A 22,185-nucleotide genomic window follows, 5' to 3' on the forward strand; every position below is an offset into this window, starting at 1 on the left:
CTTTCAAATGGAAAGAATATATAATAAATATTAATAAATTTCAAATGGAAAGAATTTGTTTCTTTTTTTTATTAGAAACTACGATCAATAATTATCTAGATATCTTAGTGATATTATTGACATTGTGATAATGTGTGTTTTCTGATGCTAGTAGAGGCTTAAGGCTCTTCCATTGTTTTTTCTTCCGTGGTAAATGCTGTTAGGGCGCATTCCCATAATGTCGTGACGACTTATATTCGTGCAGGTTAAAGGGTCGTGACTTGTATATTTAAATGAAGTTGTTCACATATAATAAAAGACGATTAACTGTCGTTATCGACTTTTTTGATGTTACGACGACAGTCTATCATGGTAATGGGAAGAGCCAGAACGGCAGTCGTCAGACGATAAATAACATGTCACGATAAAAATATGACGACAGATAATCGCAGCTATAACCATTCTGTCGTGAAGCGGCTGCCGTGAACCGATAAATTGTCGTCACGATCTAGTGGGAACAGCTAGACATGACAATCGTTCAACGATAAAATAAACGTAAACATTCACGACAGATAGTCGTGATATGGGGACAGGGTAGACGCGACAGTCGTCTGACGAGAAATAAAACGTTACGACATTATGGGAACACGCCGTTAGTGCCCTGTCTCACCGGGATGCCATGGCGACGTCGCCATTCGGGCGCGTTCCCATAATGTCGTAACGTTTTATTTCCCGTTAGACGACTGTCGCGTCTAGCCTGACCCCATATTACGACTATCCGTTGTGACTATGTCGTGGACGTTTATTTTATCGTTGAACGACTGTCGTGTCTAGCTGTTCCCATTAGATCGTGACGACAATTTATCGTAGGAAATGAAACTATTTTTCCGGATTTAAATCGCATATATTTGTCAAACAAACCGACGTTTCGGGCCCTTTACAGGTCCCATGGTCACGGTTGACTGAGGTGGTACAGTCTTCAACCAGTTATGTCTATATTAATGCAAACCACCCTATTTTTTCACTATAGTTACAATAGTTATTAATTAAATACCTTATTTTTAATTTTACAAAGAAAACATTCCAATTTACGCTACATTAAGTTTTACAAATTATTTATTGAATGAATTTTTATTAAATTTAATTTATTATTAATTATTAATAGAAATTAGAATAAACTAAAACATATTAATTAGTACTGCAGTCTTATGTCTGTTTGGGATTTTTCATTAGAGGAAATACTGGATCCCAAACTGGTGGTACGGAGAAAGCATCTACCCTGTTGAAATTAGGATGTTTTTTAATTTCAATGGCCTCTCGCAGCATTCTGGGTAGATAACGGACTTCTTTTGCAAGGATCTGGGGTTTGTCAAACTTCATTGAATGTGTAGGTTTATCCATGACATGCTCGCAGACTAGTTTCATTAGTTTCACAGATAGTTTCATTTCCTATGTGTAACAATCGCGAAAACCTAAGAACTCGACAATTTATCGGTTGACGGCAGCTGCTATGTCGTTTGCACGACAGAATGGTACGAAGCTGCGATTATCTGTCGTCATATTTTTACTGTACACGATCAATTCCGACGTAGACGTTGACGAAACCTGTCAAAGGCGGAAACGACAAAAGCCGTAGCGCCCAAAGCGGCAGTAGCCAGAGTTCCACCCAGCATCGCCTCGCCTGCTATCGCTGCTAGAGCTGAGCCTCCCGTCAACGCCGTGGTAGCTATTAACCCGGCTGCCACCAGCATCGCGTTACGATTATTGTCGTCAGTCGCCACTAACTCTTGAGGCTCAGAGTTCCTTGCATTTATCTCCCTGTAGTACTCTAGCCGCTCTCTGATATCCTGCATTAGTAATGTTGTGAAACAACCAAAACAAGACAAGACAACAAAAAAACAAAAACAAGTGAAAGTCTATTTATATATATATAATATCCATCGAGTATATAACCAGAAATAGAGACAAAATAAGGGCCATCACATAAATCACTCTTAAATCATCAATCAACTCTCGTTTGCGCTGAAATCACTAATTAGAAAGCGGAAATAGTGCAGCACCAACAACTGACCTGTGTGTAGGGGAACGTGGGGTATTGAGAGCCCGCGGGTAATGAGAGCGGTGTTAAACTGGACTTTCCCAATGCTCGTATTTGTGCAAACGGCACTCCTATGTCTTCGTTAACGTTCGACAAGGTTCGAGTCCCGTGGGCGTCCCCGTAGAACCCCGCGTTTAGTCGTATGAGATGGTTGTGTGTTTTTCGCTCCGAGCTTATAAAATTTGCTAAATTTCATCATCCCAGGTAAGCGTTAAAATGCTTAGATACTACATTGTATTTACACTAGCTATGTCATCAAATCTATCAAATTTTAGAAGTTATGCTTGACATCACAATAAAAATAGAAATGTTTTTACTGTTATACGTATTCCTTTTTCAATTCGATGTTACGCGGGTAATGAGAGCTATTTGGCTCTCCTTATCCCATTACAATATTCACTTATACATATATTAATATATATGGATATTCTTTAAACACTTTCTTGTTTATTTTCATTACTTTTTAACTTATATATTTTATTACTTTAATTTTTTTTTCAGACTGATTATATGTAATGGCTCCCATTTGACATACGGGATTCTTACCGGCTCCCATTTCCCGAACTGTGGGGTAATGTGAGCGAATGACATGCTTTAGTTTTTTCTTTTTTAACCAAATATTTTATTTTAGTTTCATATTTTTTCTGTGATTATCTAGTACCCAGATATGTGAAGCGTACGTTCATAACTAATAAAAATTTTAATTGCCTAAATTATGACTTTTATTGTCAATTTTCCTTAGTAGGCTACCATTCCCCCACGCTCCCCTACGTCTCCGTATATTCCAAAAATATTCTATATTTATTGTAATAAAAATAATATATCTAACAACAGGGGACTCTTCCATTTGGTGGTATGGGAAAAACAGCAAAACATCTAATTACAAAACAAACGGAATCCTATTTCATCGGTAATTAAATATTCAATATGTAATTTTAAATTTTTCGTCCATTATAGAAAAGCTCAAGTCACCGTAATGATTTAGCAGAATAACTTTCAAATAAATTATATAACATTTCATCTCTATTTCTCTTTTTAACCGACTTTAAAAAAGGAGGAGGTTCTCAATTCGACTGTATGTTCTTTTTTTTGTATGTATGTTACGCGATAACTCGATAACGATTTGTGAACCGATTTTCATGATTCTTTTTATGTTGGAAAGGGGGCACTTCCATAGTGGTCCCATTTCATTTTGAAGAAAATAATCCACCTCGAAGGGTGGCTGTTCACGCATGAAGATTCATTTTTATAAATAGCGCCTAACTTTAATTTAGGAGTAATTACTTTAATGCTTGATTTTGCTATTTCTCCAATTCAAGGCGTTTCTCTCTCAATATACTCGAGTAGTGAACCGATTTTTATTATCTGCTGTGTCAAGTCCTGTATAGTGGCGAACTAGGGGATATTTCAATAAAACTTGGCAAATAGACGTAATTCCACGTACATTTGAGGTCGGTTTTTTTAGTACTCTGTACTGATTTTTTTGGTTATATACTCGATAATAACATCAAATGGCGGGACGAACAAGTCGTGCGCCTGATGGTAAGCTACACACACGCCTGTCAATAATAATAATAATAACGCACACACTCAACATAGCCCCGCACTATGGAAACCCTGTGTCGCGGGCGCCATGGACATACACATAGACAACCACAAATTACACCCAAACTCACGAGATAAATAAATGTAGGCCATATAAATATTTCTCCCGGTCCGGGAATCGAACCTGGGACCTCTGCGTGGCAGTCCGGCATGGTAACCGCTCGGTCACGGAGACAGTCAAATCAACAAATGTCAGTAACAGTTGCAGCGCCACTCACGAGCTTTAAATCGCAAAAAGGGCTCTGCCACTGCGCCCGTCACCCTGAGACATCAGTGGACAAGTCCCATGTGCCTGTAATTTCACCAGCAACCTTACAGGCAGTACTTCCCTGCACGAACTCTATCACAAGGAGCGCTAACGCAACCCGCTCATAGCTGTTTACCCCTTTCCTGATAAATTTATAGACTTCATGCCGTTGACACCTATACTAACATTGACTTACAAATAAATGGACGACGGGTCTAATACATAAACCACGAAAAAAATGTCCCAAGTCAACCTATTTAAACGTAGTGACATGTAAAGGAATATGAAGAAGCTAAAACGTTGAATTTAAATTGTAATGTCATCGCAGTATCGCGCTGTCAGTCGAACAAATGAAGACTAAAGAGGAGTTTGACGCTCTGTATACGATTTTAACGCCTTACAAGTTCGGACACTTTTTAGCGCGGACCCGACGTCCATATAATTGTAAGTCAATGTATACTAATTACTAAACTCAACCTAGGATTACCCCTGTGAAGGTTGAAAGAATAAATGGGGGATTGTGTTAAATTTTTTGTTTAAATATTATTAGGTTTTGAGTTTCTTAATTATTTGTTACCTATTTAAGCTGATGGCTCGGTTGCCAATGCTCACTAAATTTAGCTAATCAGTGGGATCATTTTTAGCAATGATATTATAATGCTCACTGATTTTAAGGACGCGACGCGACGCTTCGACTTTGCGCCAGTGTGAGTTGAGCCTTAGTGACATTTCGTTTGACGTTTGTCATAGGATTGAGGTAAAGCCAATAGATTTAAAGCCTTTATTGTTTTCCATCCCCTAAGATTTAAAGTCGGCCTTTTTTGCAGACGGAGTAAATTTACAGCTCATTGCACAAAAGTGTTGCCCGCTTCCGAGCAGCTAGTGATTGCAGTCGATAAATATTCTATCGACTATCGACTGAATATTGGTCACGCACTTGAGACAAGTTCGGCTATTTATTCCATAAGCGTGACTATGGCATGCAAAAACTTTTGATCATCATCGGCCCATTGTCAAACTGCTGGGCACAGGTTCATTTGAATTGTCAATTTTTGGAAGTTCTTACATATAAATACGAACAACGGCACATCAGACTACCCATTTTTGTTCGAAAATCGCCTCCAGGAACAAAATACGTCAATGTGTGGCTTGATATGCTGTCGTGTGTACATTTAGAGCTATGAAAGTATTACAAATACAAAGGGGAGACATATAGTAGCATAGCAGTAGAGCAGCTCCTTATAAGAGTTCGTCCTGGGAAGTACTGCCACCTTACCTATTTCTGCTGCCAAGCAGAAACGTGAACATTACTGCGTTTCGGTTTCGAAGGGTACGGGTGCTGGTGAAATTATAGGCACGTGGGACATGTCAACTTATATCTCAGGGTGTCGGGCGCAGAGGCAGTGCCCCTCAGATCTTTGTGATTTAAAGCTCTGAGTGACACTATAACGGTTAGGGTGTGTCGCTTACCAGCAGGCATAGGACTTGTTCGTCCCTACTACGTTCGTCCTGAGTAACATGTATATAAATAAAAAAATATTTCTTCACTAGTAGACCAACTATCAATATATGAATGAAGAAGGCAATAACGCAATTATATAGTAACCATTAGAACGTTGTAACATTCACAAGTCAGACATTTTTAGCAAAATTGTACCTCTTTCACAATCTATCGATAAAACTGTCCACAACAACTACATGACTATTTAAAATTTTATGAATACACACAACCCTGCAAATGTCATTTCACTCCGTCTTCAAAAAAGATAGAGTATAGAAAACTGAACTGAACTTGAACTGCCTCTGTGGCCGAACGGTTACCATGCCGGACTGCCACGCGGAGGTCCCAGGTTCGATTCCCGGGTCGGGAGAAATATTTGTATGGCCTACATTTATTTCTCTCGTGAGTTTGGGTGTAATTTGTGGTTGTCTATGTGTGTGTCCATGGCACCCGCGACACAGGGTTTCCCTAGTGCGGGGTTATGTTGAGTGTGTGCGTTATTATTAAAAAAAAAAGGAACCCGAAAATTACCCCGAGTCGCTGTACTTATCTTATTATAGTATTATTACTATGTAACTATTGTCCATCTTTAAGTGAATATTATTAATTAATTAATGCAGGTACACTAAAGAGCTTACGGCCAAAATAGAACTTAAATCGAAGCCCTAAGTTCCTAAGTGATATTTTTCAAAAAATATTTTAATCTGACCTCGTTAAGTTTTTCCTTGTGGGTGTCAGGGTTGTACTCTTCACCACCGAACCGTTTCTCCTTAAAGATGCGCAGTGCCAAGCCCTGGGCGTACTCGTGCGCATTTCCTAGTGCATCTTCTGATATCCGCATGCGGCCCACGCCACATACATTATCCATGCTGCTACAGTAGCCACCGTAAGCCCCTGACACTGCCAGGATGTTGTTTGTTTCATTCAATTGGCACACAGACAAAAAGTGTCGCTGGATCTCCTGGAAAATGTCATTACAGTCGCAATAAATACATATAACAAAGTAGTTAATAGATTCAGGCGTTACTTGGCCGGTAATCCAAGTTAATCAAAGTGGAAGTAATCATGTGAAGTGCCAATGTAGCAGTGGAGCTCCCTGTGAAAGAGTTCATCCAGGAAAGTACAGCCACCTTACTTATTTCTGCCGCCAAGCAGTAGTGTGAGCATTACTGCGTACCGGTTTTGAAGAGTACTTGTCAGCTTATGTCTCGGAGTGACAGGCAAAGTAGCAGGGTCCCACAGGTTTTTACGATTTAAGGGCGCGTTCAAATTAGCCGCTGTTAGAAGCGCTGCAGCCGCGCGGCGGCCGCGCTGCGTCCACGCGACTGTCGCGCTGCGAAGTGCGACCAAATTTTTGTGATGTTTTATCTTTCGACTCATTTACGCGATGGATTCTGACGAAAAAACATTACTTTTTACCTAGTTCTTGGGGTCGCACACTTCACATATAGGCATTAAAAGTTGCTCATCTGCTATGTTTTTTTTCAGTTGTAGTTTCAGTTTCAAAATTGTCAATAAATTTTAGAGATAAATTTTCCCATGCCTTTTTTATCCAGTCGATTGGAATAACTGGCGGAACTACTACCCCATGTTGCAGGGTGTTGTTTAACATTCTCTATAATTTCATCAATTCAATTTTCATCCATCGTGGTTAATTTGAAAAATTAACATGTAGGTACACTGGACTAACCGTGACGGCAACCGAGCGTGCGCCGTGCGGTTGCAGTACTTCTAGAATTTGTATGAAAAGTGACAGTCGCGCGGCTGAAGCGCGTGCTGTAGCGCGTCTAACAGCGGCTAAACTTGAACGCGCCCTAAAACTCTGAGTGACATTGCAACTAATGTAGCAGTTAGTCGTCCTGTCACTTGGTATCATTGCAAACAGCTAGTGATTGCAGTCGATAAATATTCTATCGACTATCGATTTGCTGCTATTACAGATGGAATAACTCTCTCAAGGTCGAATTACCTCAACAATTCTGCTCCTATATTCGTCAGTTTCCTCGATGTGTTCTCCGAATGCTCTTTTGGAATGAAACTCATTAAGGGCCGATTCTTTTGCATCATCGTGTTGCTCTTCGAGCCGCTGGGGGTGCAGCGCGCACGAATCAGGTCCCACCAATGCCGCCATGCGGTTGCGGTACAGACCAATTGACGCAGCTACATTCGATTGGTTCTTCCTTGCATTAAGCGAGTGTATCTTACCAAACTTTTCTTGAATTTCCTGGCATACAAAGAAGGTAAGTAATGTTACTCCAAGCGATTGCTCACAATAACAACATCACAGACGTTATTCTGATCTCAAAGTAAGTAGCTTAAGTAAAAAGCACCCGATATTCGCCCAAGCCATAAAATCCCACGTAGAAATACTCAAACCCCCAAATGAGTTGTTTTACAACTCTATTCCCCACAAAATTCCCAATCAAGTTTGTAATTCCCCAGATATTTTATTAAGTAGCCTAAAATCGCCTTTTCCTATTTCAAACATAGCCTAACTATCGCCGAGTCGCCGATCACTTTTTTAGTTGCCGCACGACCCCTCGAAGTAGCCTAAATGGCGGAAAATCGCCTAATCTGGCACCACTGATCGGAAACAACGACTGTACCACGAACACCCAGACCCTGAGACAATATATATCGAACCAGGGACCTCAGAGATGGCGAAACCATGAAAATCGGTGTGCAAGCCGCTCGACCACGGAGGCCGTCATCTTAATTACTGATGAAAAATTTTCTTATACAATATGTCTGTGCCAGACAATTACATCAATTGTGAAATGGAAACAACTCAATCACGTAACATTATTTGTCCACAATTAATGTTCCTTAATCACGTTTCAAATCAAAATCTAGTCCAGCACACGTGTTCCACGAACTGGAACACCCCATCCGCCCAACTATTATTTTTTAGACTCACGACTTGTTCGTCCCGTTAATATCATAGAAAAATACCTTTCCAAGAAGGGACTTGTAGAAATCCTCAGAGAAATTGGTTACGCGGACCCGTTTTGATTGAAATATTTGCAGAGCCCTTTCCAGAGCGTTTTCGTGTTCTCTATCCAAATGCTGGTCGCTTAGACAATCTTGCTCTGCACACACGGTCTCCAGATAAGAGAAGTAATCCTCACGAGCCTCTATCACGGCCGCATTGTTGTTTGAATCATTGAGATCACGCAGTTGACGATAACGATCTTCTAGCTCCTTTACAAAAAAAAAACATTATTAACCATTGACTTACAAATAAATGGACGACGGGTCTAATACAAAAACCACGAAAAAAATGTCCCAAGTCAACCTATTTAAACGTAGTGACATGTAAAGGAATATGAAAAAGCTAAAACGTTAGATTTAAATTGTAATGTCATCGCAGTACTGTGTAATTTTGCTTGCTTCGCTGTCAGTCGAACAAACGAAGACTAAAGCGTGAATGACGCTCTGTATACGATTTTAACGCCCTATAAGTTCGGACACTTTTTAGCGCGGACCCGACGTCCATATAATTGTAAGTCAATGTTATTAACAAAGAAAATATAAAAAAAACAAACAAGTCGTGGCACTGGTGGTAAGCGACACGCTTATCCATAGCAGTTGCAGCGCCACTCAGAGCTTTAAATCGCAAAGATCTGAAGGGCACCGTCACGCCCCTTGTGGAAGAGTTCGTCAAGGGAAGTACTGCGACCTTACCTATTATTGCCGCCAAGCGGTAATATGAACATTACGGCGTTCCGGTTTGGAAGGGTAAGGGTGCTGGTGAAATTACAGGTACATAGGACTTCTCATCTTATGTCTTGAAATGAAGTTGTTCACGTATTAACACGATCAACTGCCGTTCACGACTTTTTTAACGTTACGACTGTCGAGACAGCGGGAAGAGCTAGAACGACAGTCGTCTGACGATAAATAAATCGTCACGATAAAAATATGACGACAGATAATCGCAGTCTTAAACGATGATTTCGTCACGTTCTAGTGGGAACAGCTAGACACGACAGTCGTTTAACGATAAAATAAACGTCCATAACACAGTCACGACAGATAGTCGTGATATGGGAACCCTCATGGTGACGGTCGCAGTGCCAGTGCCCCTGAGATCGTTGCGATTTAATGCTCTGAGTGGCACTGCAATCGTTATGGACAGGCGTGTAGCTTACCATCAGGTGCACGACTTGTTCCTTCCGTCTCTTGGTGTTATAAAAAAAAATATCGATGGCTAGCCACTGAGGCACTACAGTCAACTTTTACTAGAATACCATACGCACTAAATCCTGCCAATGACTTTATCGACACACCACTGAGATGATTTATGATTAGCAGGCCTTAAAAAAATAAGCTTACCATTAACAATGAATTTCTATGCTCGTCTTCTTCGTGTCCTGGAAATATCCACAAGCTATTTGTTGTTTTATCAAACGGCTGCAACGCTTTATCAATAGCGGCTTGATGGATTTCTTCCAGGTCTTTTGGGTGGAAGCAAAAGGATTTATCTTCACGTGACTGCGTTGCAGCTTGCATAGATTCTTCGTAAATCTTCTTGGCATTCCCACGGAGTTTGTGAATCTTCCCTTCGTTTATTAATTCATACAATCCTAGTTGGTTGCTCAATTCCTAAAATAAGTAAAGATTTTTACTTGTCGGTCTTAGGCTCTGTTTATTATAACCACTCTTGGAACGAAAAAGGGCACCACTAACATTTTCTATCAAAACTGAGTTACATATTCGGGATCAGGAAATAAAGGCCCATCGAGTACATAACCGGAAATACAGACGAAATAAGGGCCATCCCTCCCTGGTAACTTATCAGGCAAATGGGCCTTACCTATATCACATTTAAATATTAACTCTCGTTTGCGCTGAAATCACTAATTAGAAAGCTGAGATAGTACAGCGCCAACAACTGACCTGTGTGTCAACAATCTCCGTATATCCCAAAAATATTCTGTATTTATTGTAATATAGATAATATCTCTAACAATTGAGGGCTGTTCCATTCGGTTGTGTGGGAAAAACAGCAAAACGGAATCACATTTCATCAGTAATATTATTTTTATTTTGATAATATACAGGTAAGGTAAAAAAGACAGTAAAAGTTTAAATACTAGAAAGTAAAACTAGAATTTTTAAATTATATGAATAAAATTGCCCAAGACGCTGGCAGCGGTCCCCCTTGGTATTGCTATGCTAATGTGTTGTGCAAGGTAGTCCTTGGGTTTTCCAGACAGTCTATTAATTTTTTGGATAATATTTTGTACATATGAAGGGCACTGGGATCCCACGGGCCAAAGGTCAATTAGCAACGCAGAAAACTGCGACGCGAATTGCTGCGACGCCATTTTGTACGGCAAGGCGTCTCACTGCCACGGTTCGGGTAACCATTAATTGACGATCGTCAACCGTATTTTTTAAACTAGGTACTGGCAAGGATCGTAAAAAGAGTGTTGCACTGCCGTTATTGATTGCGACGTCGCATCGAAGTTTTGTGTTTCGACCCTCAAATGTGCAATTCCGTGGCACACAATTCGTGATATTATATCCTTTATGGCGGTATTCAAGGCTTTGCAACTACGAAAGCCTCTTGGCACACTTTTCATCATGTGAACCCAAGATTTTGTATTTAAAGTCTATCTTCTTTGAAGACGGAGTAAAATGACATTTGCAAAAATGCCAGTTTTCTTAAAATTTCAAACAGTCATGTAGTGTTGTCGACAATTTTATCGATAGATCGCGAAAGACAAATTTTTGTCAAAAATGTTTGAATTGTGAATATTACGAGTTCCTATTGATTGCTAATTGCATTACCGCCTTCTTTACTCTTAATTTTACAGTTGGTCTACTAGTACCGAAATCAATTTTCATTCATATACATTTTAATAAGGACAGACGGATTCGACTATCTGTATAGAATTAATATGAAAAACTTAAAAATATGTCTCCTCTTTGTATTTTTAAAATACATACTTCTAAATGCAGTGTATGTATGTATATATCGACGCCGGAAAGCAATCTTGTCGTATCTCGAAAAATAGGACTTTACACCAGTGGGGCTACTCTCCATCTCCGTCCGACATCCGTCCGAAACAATTACTGTCAAATAAGTAATATTCGACAAAATTAAAAGACAAGTATCAAGTATGAAGCTTCATTACGCGTCTTTTCATTTGGTCAAGTTCAAAAAATTATTTTTATGATGTATATAATTATACCTTAAAATTGACTTTCTACTAATTCAAATTAAAGAAATAATTTTTTTAAATAATTTTTCGGTTCTGGTGTAAAGTCCTATTTTTCGAGATACGACAAGATCGCTTTCCGGTGTCGATATGAACTTACAAAAATCCTGAAAGAAAAAGGCCCGTAGGTTTTATTTGGGGCATTATAGTCAAGTTAGCCACCATGCAATTAGGGCATGCAAACCGGTTACCCGGTTAGCCGAAAAAACCGAATAACCGTCCATTTCTTTCTAAAAGAGTTATGGGGGTTGATGTTGTTCGCTTCCACAGGTTTACCCTTGACCACTTGACAAGTGACCCCTGATTGTTGCTAAAGAGCAACAACGCAGTCGAGTCGCCAAGAGTTCCGGCTTGTGTTCGGGAGTTGCCATTAGGAGGTCGGGTATGAACAGTTGCATTGTGTGCAATCACACAAAGTGTGGTGGAAAATTATAAATTTATATATTTAAATATTTCCAGAAGCCGGAATACACTTAAAGAACAGTGTTAAGTAACTCATGACTGACTAGACATTGGCTGAATTCAAGAGAAACCAGAAATTTAAAAATAGAACAGAATAGAAAATTAGCTGCTTACCTGCTTTAGTTGGTCACCGCGAGTCTGCAAATCTTGAAGGTCAATCATACCCTTCGTTTGGCTGAAAGTCTCCATCACCTCGCAGCACGTGCGCTCGTGAATGTCACGCAAAACCACATGTGACACGCACGGGGCGTCAACGGCACAAACGTTTTCCATTTTTTGTCTGTACCGGTCTCGCGCTGATTCTACCGCAGAGAGCAATCGCGCTTCAGATGTTGCCTGTGGAATAAAACTCAGACACTGTATTTCGGTCATTCTCGGACCAATGTTCACTACCTATAGTCTGTCTTTTTTGAAGCCTAATAAAATGACGTTTGTAGGCTTGCCCAAAACTTTTCACATAATTTTAAATAGTTATGTAGTTGTTATCGATAGCTTTAACGATAGATTGTGAAAGAATATGAAATGTTGCCAAAAATGACAGAATTGTGAATGTTACGACGGTCTAATGATTACTAATGGCGTTATTGCCTTCTACCATTGACTTACAATTATATGGACGTCGGGTCCGCGCTAAAAAGTGTCCGCACTTGTAAGGCGTTAAAATCGTATACAGAGCGTCAAACTCCGCTTTAGTCGTCATTTGTTCGACTGACACCGCGATACTGCGATGACATTTCAATTTAAACTTCGAATAGGTTGACTTGGGACATTTTTTTCGTGGTTTTTGTATTAGACCCGTCGTCCATTTATTTGTAAGTCAATGCCTTCTAAATTCTTATTCTGACAGTTGGCCTACTGGTACCTAAATCAATATTTATTCATATAAGTTTTAACAAGAATAGCCGGATTTGGTTCGGATGTCTCCTATTTGCATTTTTCATAGACATAGTTCTAAATACAGTGTAGGTATGTATAATCTTACAAAAATTGACAATTCAAATGAGCTTGTGAAATGAAAATTTGACAAAATATTCAACAAAAATATCAAATCGAGTTCTTAGGTTTTCGCGATTGTTACACATAAAAAATGAAACTATTATTCCGGATTTAAATCGCGTATATTTGTTTTTTCAAACAAACCGACGTTTCGGGCCCTTTACAGGTTCCATGGTCACGGTTGACACTGACAGGTCCCATGGTCAAAGCCAATTTGCTATTTGAAAGTAACTCTCTACGTCCTTGAATTTCCACTGCATCTTTCGGTTACACCTGTATATGTATACATAATGTATATTAGACAACATCACATTAAACAGAGCAAACGTGTGATCAGCGATGTGCCGGTTGTCAAATAGCGTCCCCGACCCGGGAGGGTTGTGCACGGGAGTGCGTCAGTCCGCGCATTTTTCGTCTAACCCGACTCGGAGCGAACGAGATTTATAACTTTATTTATTACGTAATTACGTCAGCACACTGTAAACGCACACAGTAGGTATATTTGTATATTTGATATATTTAAGTACTTTTGCGATCTACAATATAATACAGTTTATTTTTATTTTGTGACACACACGTCTGTCACTCATCTCAGCTCAGGGCTCATTGAAAACCAGCGCCACAGTCGATTGCGGCTGTGGCATAAGCTGAACGAAGTCCTATTGCATACGCCATAACCGCACACATGACAGTACAACATTTGTAGTTGTTATATTTAGTCTTTTTCTGTTTTGCTCTTTGTTTGTTATTGTCTTATTTTATTTTATTTTTATTTTGTTAATTATGTCTTTTTGTTTTGTTTTGCTTGTCTAAGTGGTAACAATATTTTTATTTTTTTTTGTATCTATGTGTTGTGGCGTTGCAATAAATGTCTATTCTATTCTATTCTATTCTACATACGTTGCTCTGATCCCAAAATAAGTGGCTAAAGCACTTGTCACTGTTGCAAAATCGGAAACAATGACGGTATCACAAACTCCCAGACCCGAGACAATAATAGAAAACTAACTTTTATTGTATCGAACCCGGGACCTCAGACATGGCGACACCTTGAAAACCGGTGGGCAAGCCACTCGACCACGGAGGTCGTCATGTCACATTATATTATGACATTGTAGCTTCCAACTAGGGCTTGTTCCCGGGAATTCCCGGTACGGACGAGGGGCAATAAATCCCGGAATTATAGATTCCCGGTTATATATAGTTTTAAACGTTCGCGTTGCATTGTACTAACATTTGAAAACGGTTATAAACGCGTTTACTGCCTGGCCGACAGCCCGTGACCACGGCCAGTGCAACCTGGTTGAAACGTCGGGAAACTAGGTAGGTGTGAAAAATACCTATTCGTATGTAAACGCGTTTATTCCAAATGTTAGTATAGTGTAATCTTCATGAGAATCTTAATATAAATAAGTGTAATTTATTTTATACCTTACCCTTATTATGCTCTGGGGATGAGGTAATTCGTTGCTGTTGAACACATCCACGTACGATTTAAAGAAATGGTACAGATCACGGGCTTTGACAGTCTCCCCGTTGATTTGTTTTGGCAGTAGGTTCTCAGGCGCCAATATCAGTGGGATCAGTTGGAGCAATTGTTCTTTGAATTCTTCACTCAAATCTGAAGATAAATTTTGTTTTTTACATTTGGACGCGTTCCCATTATGTCGTAACTTTTTTATCGTTGGACGACTGTCGATTTTAGCCTGTTCCCATATTACGACTGTCTGTCCTGTGTCATGGACGTTTTTCTATCGTTGAACGACTGTCGTGTCGTTGACGAAACAAAAAAAAAAACAAAAACACGTTACGACGTTTTTATCGTGACGTTTTTTATTAATCGTCAGGCGACAGTCGTTCTAGCTCTTCTCATTGTCACGACAGTCTGTCAACAACAAAAAAGTCGTGAACGACAGTTAATCGTGTTGTAAAACAAACCACGACACTTTAAACTGTACAACTATCTGTCGTCACGACGTAGTGGGAACCGTAGATAGTGGGGACACGCCGTAACAATCAGGTGGGGTAAGAGGAACATAGTACATTTTGAGGAATAGATAAAGTCTTATAAAAATTTTCATATACACTAAACTTGCCGTTTTTTTATTGCACAGGAAAAATCACATATTACATTTAATAAAAGGAAAACAAACAAAAGGTACTGCTTATTTCTATTAGAAATTTCTTCCTGCAGACCAAAATACAGGAGAAAATAATTGTAATAACGGGCTCACGTGCACAAAATACAAAATGATGTGATACAATATTCACCATTAAACTATTATAAACTAGATAAATAATTAGATAAATAAATATTTCAAAATATAATACCTATAAACTGGATGGAACAGTAGATAAATAATGCTCTAAATCTCAATTTAAAATTAGCTAACTTCATTAATGTCCATCTACCAAATAGGTTGGATGGACATTAATTACCTACGTATTAATATAATCAAAACTAAATTTATGAGATTTAGATCGTATAATTCAAATCCCATACCAATTAAAATTCACTACAACACTGACACTAAAGATTAAGTTAACACATTTAACTTTCTTGTATTGACAATCGATAAACATCATAACTGGAAGGATCACATCGCACAAATTTGTATGAGACTAAATAGATTTGTTTACGCTCTGCGAAGACTAAGGCAAATTGTCTGTCGAGAAGCGGCGCTGAAGGCCTATGACGGCTACGTTTCGTCCGTACTCAACTACGGTCTTATGCTATGGGACAACTCAGTAGATGTAGATAGCTGCAAACCGTTGTTCAAAAAACTAAACATACTGCCTTTGCCATGCATGTATATAAGGGATATCTGCGTATTCGTGAACACTTATCCTCAATATTTTAAAACACGTGGTGAAGTGATACAAAGACAAACCAGAGCTAAAATCATGAATCTTTTGTACCAACCTCGATGACATAAATTAATTTATAAGAATAACTGCTTCAATATGTGCATAAGGATCTTCAATAATTTACCAAATGAATTTTAATTACTTCACGGACCTACGTTTAAATCACAGTTGACAAAATGTCTTATGACACATTGCTTCTATAGTAATATGGAATATTTAGAATTTACAAATAGTAATTTACATTGATTTGAAGTAATAATAATAATAAGTAATATAATAATAAATAACGCACACACTCAACATAGCCCCGCACTAGGGAAACCCTGTGTCGCGGGTGCCATGGACACACACATAGACAACCACAAATTACACCCAAACTCACGAGAGAAATAATTGTAGGCCTATTTCTCCCGGCCCGGGAATCGAACCTGGGAGTGGCAGTCCGGCATGGTAACCGTTCGGCCACGGAGGCAGTTGATTTGAACTGCAAATAATTTTCGAGGGTATACTATTTAATTCAATAATATTTGCACACCTCCTTGCAGGTTTAATACATTGTATCTATTTTTATTGTAGATCTGTATAATTACTGTATACTGGCAAATAAACGTTTCTATTCTATTTCTGTTCTATTCTAACGTTGTACTTTCGTGAACAGAAATAGGAAGTGTGTTCCAAAGTCTGACCGCATGAACTGAAACTCGAGGGACGAAAGGTTATAAGGGACTTTGTTATAGGTACAGTAGAAGTGGTTAGTAAGCGTCAGACGCTGGTAATAGTATTTTATATCGTCGGTAAGTCTTATTTTTAACAAATTCTCAATTTTCTGTTTATCGAATTGATCAGATGTTAATCGTTCGTCGTAGACCAACTACAGGCCGCAAGATGGCAGCACGTTGAATAAAATGTCAATATAAAATCAAAACGTCGTAACTTGCAATAAACGTATTAGACTTTCAACGATATGGCGACTGGGTAAAGTTTAAATTATATTAAACAATCCATATTTGTTACATCTTTTTCAATTAGAAACTATGACCAATCATTGTCAAGATTTTGTAGTGTTTGTCATTTTGACCCCTCCGACGTAAAGTATCGTATGTCGAAATTGCCAAGTTTACAAAGGAGCCTCTTAAATATTCTGAATTCACTGAAATAAGCACAACACGTGACTTTACCATTTCTCAGTTTTATTCGACAAAGCCCGTTACTCACATAGAGTATTATAAAATCCTAGATATCAGTTAGATGATGTATTAGATGATCACGCTATTTGAGTAACGAGCTTTGCCGAATAAAACGGAGAACTTTAAAACGCTTCCCTGTAAACTTGGCAATTTCGACATACGATACTTTACGTAGGAGGGGTCGATTTGTTTGCGTGCATTTTGGTGACATCGGTTCCGGTGTCGGCAAGGCTGAAGGCACTTCCATTCATTTCTTTCCTTCCGTGCTAAATCCAATACTTACAATGTAGGGAGTTGGGCAAAACGGTTACGGTGGGCAAAAAGGATATTAAAATATACTCTGTATTAAAGCAAATGTAAGAAACCTTGATTACGTATAGCGCTAACGCACTCTCTTCACAGGCAAATTAGTATCCCAGTCTAAATTATATATAACTGCCTCCTTGGCAGAAGTCTCAGAGTATTTGTATGGCCTACATTTATTTCTCTCGTGGGTTTAAGTGCAATTTGTGGTTGTCTATGTGTGTGTCCATGGCATCCGCGACATAGGGCTTCCCTAGTGCGGGGCTATGTTGAGTGTGCGCGTTATTATTATTTTTATTTCAATGGGACCACTATTGATGTACCCTCTATTCAACAAAAAAGAGAGCCCTCAAAATCGTTTTGATTACAGCTCATACGTGGCTTTGTTGTGCAAAGGGCACGTTTTAGACCTATATTACCTGACAGGCAGCCTCTGAAATTTGGATCACGTATAGCGAACCCAGGATGTGGCATTAAAAATCCCTGCGACGTTACGAAGCAGTCCAAGATGCATCTTCTAACATCCTGCAGCTCCTTTGCTTGGTTGTTGGTCACCTAGGCATTAAGAAGAGTTAATGCTAAATACAAACACAAGATGCTTAATCGAATTGCTTTATGAAATTTGTGTCGAATAAACGCACCCTTATAATGCCAAGGGGATATGGTTTTAACACATTCATCGCCGTGGTGGGTCAATATGACCGGCACGACATACCTAAGTTTCCGATGCTCGTTCACGCCGCAACAGGTGGCAAACGTTACGTATTTAGCCACATAAAATTATCGACGCGGCAGTGACGAACTTCTGTTGCCATTTGGTTTTTAGGAGTTTTGATGGCATGCCTACTTTAAAAAAGAAAAAAGTCCTTCGATCCGGTCGGATTCGAACCGACGTCTTCTAGCATACCGTGCCAGACGCTATACCAACTAAGCTAAACTTTTAAAATTTAAAATGCAATGAATAGCGACATCTCTAGCCGGGGCTGGTAGCTGTAAAGGTATCTAACTGGGTGACGAAATACTTAGATTTCTCATAGATGGCGCTACGGCTAAAAAGTCGTTGAAAAACCAAATACAAAGACATGACAAGCACATAGAAAAATTTGTGAGGTCCGCTGGTTCGTTCCATGGCTTATTTGGTATAGCGTCTGCCACGGTAAGCTAGAAGACGTCGGTTCGAATCCGGCCGGATCGTTTCGAGGTTTTCACTCTAAGGTACGATATACAAATGAGACCAAAAACGGTCATACATATAAGCGTCAATGTCATTTTTTGAACATTTCGACTCATCCATAAAACAAAGATCTATGTGCAAGATTGCTTATTCTCAGGACATTGTACATTTTGTGTGTTTGTGGATATCAAATCGATCGTTATTCGATTTATACTTCCGAAACGAAATAATACATAAAATTCTGAAAACACCTAGAGCTAGGTCTTATTTTGAATAACGAGATTATGTATTTATCCTCTTTTCGTTGTATAATCACATCGGACTCTGTTCTTCGGAGGAGTCGGTTTTTGAAAATTCTAGTCGGCGATGAACGTGTTAACCACTCTGTCGCTCCGCGAATATGTAGTAGACATTTATCTACTCATTTGGAACACCTGTTCCGACCATTGATAATTACAACAAACCAAATAAATTAAGTCAAAGTCAAAGTTTATTTATTCCATAGGTAAAATAAATTTACACTTGAAATCGTCACATTTAAGCTACTGCTCGTTCACTACGCTGACCTCCCTGAGAAGAACGAGCAAGAAACTCTAGGGATTGCTCTTTTCAAATAAACTTAAATGCTATGGAATACACTTTGAATCAAATTTGTGTGGATTCTGGAGCCGTGTCGTCTTTCCATACATCTTTATCTAACACGTAGTCTTCAATTTTGTAATATGATTTTTCGTTCAAAATATTTTTAATGTAGTTTTTAAACTCAGGAAACAATAAACTTAATATACGCTCCGGAATCTTATTGTAAAAACGTATACTGTTCCCCATAAAAGAGTTGTTTACCTTGGTTAAACGAAATCGTGGTACCATGAGTTTGGACTTAGCTTGGACTTGGACTTCTATGCTTGGACTAATCGATTTTACGTTAGGTAATTCAAATTTAACACATTTTGTCTTCTTGGCATTAAGCAATAAATTGTTAGTATTAAACCAATAAACTACCTTAGAGAGGGTATCATTTAATATGGTCATAGTTAATGACATGTCTGTCTGTTTTAAAAATCAAGGATGTGCCATCAGCAAACAACACTATTTCGCAATGGTCCTTAACAAAGAACGGCAGATCATTAATATAAATCAGAAATAAGAAAGGTCCAAGTATTGAGCCCTGCGGAACACCCATTTTTACCGGAGAACCCAAAGAAGTCTGAAGGTTAAAACCTACAACAAAAGTTAAATTAATACCTACTTTCAGTCGCAAGTCCAGTAGCTGTTGTCCTCCTTCAATGCCATATGAGTGTTCATACTCGAATTCCCAGTCTCTAACGAGAAACATCAATTTTTGGAAGGGCTTAACACCATTGCTGGACTCCGAAGCCATTCTTCCGTATTCTGTGAAAAGCTGCAACAACGACACACGTTACTTTGCACCATTGGTATAATAAGCATTGGTTATTCACACACAATTCGGTTGTATGCTAATATAGAACACACTTTTGTATTGAAAAAATCCCGCAAACCTGTATTGGAAAAATTATTGAGTACAAATCGATGGCTTTCTAGAATAGTGGCCTATCTCAAAAGCATCTAATTCAACAGGAAGATGGATTAAAAAGCTGAGAAGCGTCTACCACCCAAAGTTGACCAGTCGTAATTCATCCCAATATTGTCATGTGATTATTCTTCTTCTCATTTAAGAGGTAGGCTCTTGTCGGTGGAGTAATCTCCAATCATCTCTGTTTAGCGCTTTAGCCTTGATTTCCTGATACAACACGACATTAACTTTTTCCTCTATCTGATCTAAATAACTACGTCTCGGTCTTCCTCTGCCTCTCTTTCCTTCGATCTACCCTTCTATTATGTTTCTAAGAAAACTATCGTGACGCATCAGATGACCAAACCTCTTCGGTTCTCTATTGTCTTTAATAAGCTTATAATTTCATTCACTATTCTTAACACCTCCTCATTGGTTTTTCTTTCCGTCCAACTGATTCCCTCCATTCTTCTCCAGTGTCTGCCTCTCCAATGCCTCCAATCGCTCTCTGTCTCTCTGTGTTATTCTATCCAATGAAAAATTTGGAACCCAATCACAATACAATTTAGCATCTTCTGAATTTATCTCTGTAATAAATTAAAAAAGTTTGACCCAATTAAAAATCGATTTTGAATTGGGTCACTATTCTTGAGAAGCAACGAAGTGATTCTCTAATTACAGGTATAAGAGTGGTTACACACGGCGCGTTCGTGAAATGCGCGGTTGCATCGCCTCACGTGCGTTTTATAGGCGATTGCATCGATGGTTACTCACAAGTGTGGCGATGCGATCGCGCGTTTGTATCGATGCAGTCGCGCGCGTGTTTAACCGCTTTTAGGTCAGCTATTTATATATCTAAACCATTTTTCTCCCGTATTTCTTCAAACCGCTATTTTGCAAGTGCTGCATTTACAATTAGCAGAGTAAAATAGCACAAATTACACTAACCAGCTGCATATAGGATATATCGAGTGTGTTTTGGAATTACGCGATTTAATTCCGCCTTCCCCTTTCCATCACCGGGGGACTAGGCGTAGGCTTGGGTTCCACCGCTATGATGTGGATGTTACAAAGGTTCGCATGAAGCGTTAGCTTCTACATTTATATGGCGAACGGCTATGGAGTGGAATTCCCTGCTGCAGACTTGTTCCGTGAACGTTGTAACTTGTGTCTTTTCAAGGCGAGAGTGAATAGGTATTATGTAGTGCATGCTCCATAGTCGACCTCATCGTCACTTCCCATCAGGTGAGTTGGAAATCAAATGCGCACTTACATTTCATAAAAGAAAATCCATTAATCATCTTTTTATAGCAGTAGAGCTCCTTGTGAAAGAGTTCGTCCAGGATAGTACTGCCACCTTACCTATTTCTGCCGCCAAGCAGTAATGTCAGCATTACTGAGTTCCGGTTTTGAAGGGTAAGGGTGCTGATGAAGTTACAGGCACATGGGACTTGTCAACTTATGTCTCAGACGACGGGCGCAGTGGCATTGTCCGTCAAATCTTTGCATTTTAAAGCCCGTATCGCTTACCATCAGGCGTACGACTAGTTCGTCCCGTTACTTTATCTCATAAAAAAAAATGTAATTTTGTACTAACGTGCAAATGTTGGAGATCGTCTTCCTTAATATTTCTTGATAGATTATAGACCTGATTTGATGATACGAGAGTTGAAAGAGCGAAGATAGTGGAGCTATCGCGCACTGTGCTATGGCAGTCGAAGGAGCCTTGAGTGTCAACCAGCAAAACAACCACCTGCAATCCAATAATACGTGGAATTACGTCTATTTGCTAAGTTTTATTGAAATATCCCCTAGTTCGCCACTATACAGGACTTGACGCTGGAGATAATAAAAATCGGTTCTCACTACTCGAGTATATTGAGAGAAAAACACCTTGAATTGGAGAAATAGCAAATCAACCATTAAAATAATTGCTCCTAAATTAAAGTTTAGGCGCTATTTATAAAAATGAATCTTCACGCATGAACAGCCACCCTTAGAGGT

At 39.1% G+C, this 22,185-nt stretch overlaps 1 protein-coding gene across 1 annotated transcript in view; it reads right to left on the reverse strand.

Annotated features, from left to right (window-relative positions):
• Positions 1 to 1,463: 1,463 nt before the first annotated feature.
• Positions 1,464 to 22,185, reverse strand: part of LOC113234392 — a 61,372-nt gene continuing 40,650 nt past the window's right edge. The window contains exons 3-12 of the mRNA XM_026469702.1: positions 21,779 to 21,934; positions 19,897 to 20,049; positions 17,893 to 18,028; positions 14,552 to 14,736; positions 12,234 to 12,455; positions 9,766 to 10,035; positions 8,383 to 8,631; positions 7,400 to 7,654; positions 6,140 to 6,391; positions 1,464 to 1,826 (exon numbers count right to left, since the gene is read on the reverse strand). Coding sequence (XP_026325487.1) covers positions 1,557 to 1,826; positions 6,140 to 6,391; positions 7,400 to 7,654; positions 8,383 to 8,631; positions 9,766 to 10,035; positions 12,234 to 12,455; positions 14,552 to 14,736; positions 17,893 to 18,028; positions 19,897 to 20,049; positions 21,779 to 21,934 — 2,148 coding nt within the window. The 3' untranslated portion in view covers positions 1,464 to 1,556. The remainder of the gene's footprint in view (positions 1,827 to 6,139; positions 6,392 to 7,399; positions 7,655 to 8,382; positions 8,632 to 9,765; positions 10,036 to 12,233; positions 12,456 to 14,551; positions 14,737 to 17,892; positions 18,029 to 19,896; positions 20,050 to 21,778; positions 21,935 to 22,185) is intronic.

This window comes from Hyposmocoma kahamanoa, unplaced genomic scaffold (assembly GCF_003589595.1).
Source record: "Hyposmocoma kahamanoa isolate Upper Pololo Valley unplaced genomic scaffold, ASM358959v1 84, whole genome shotgun sequence".
Lineage (NCBI taxonomy): Eukaryota > Metazoa > Arthropoda > Insecta > Lepidoptera > Cosmopterigidae > Hyposmocoma > Hyposmocoma kahamanoa.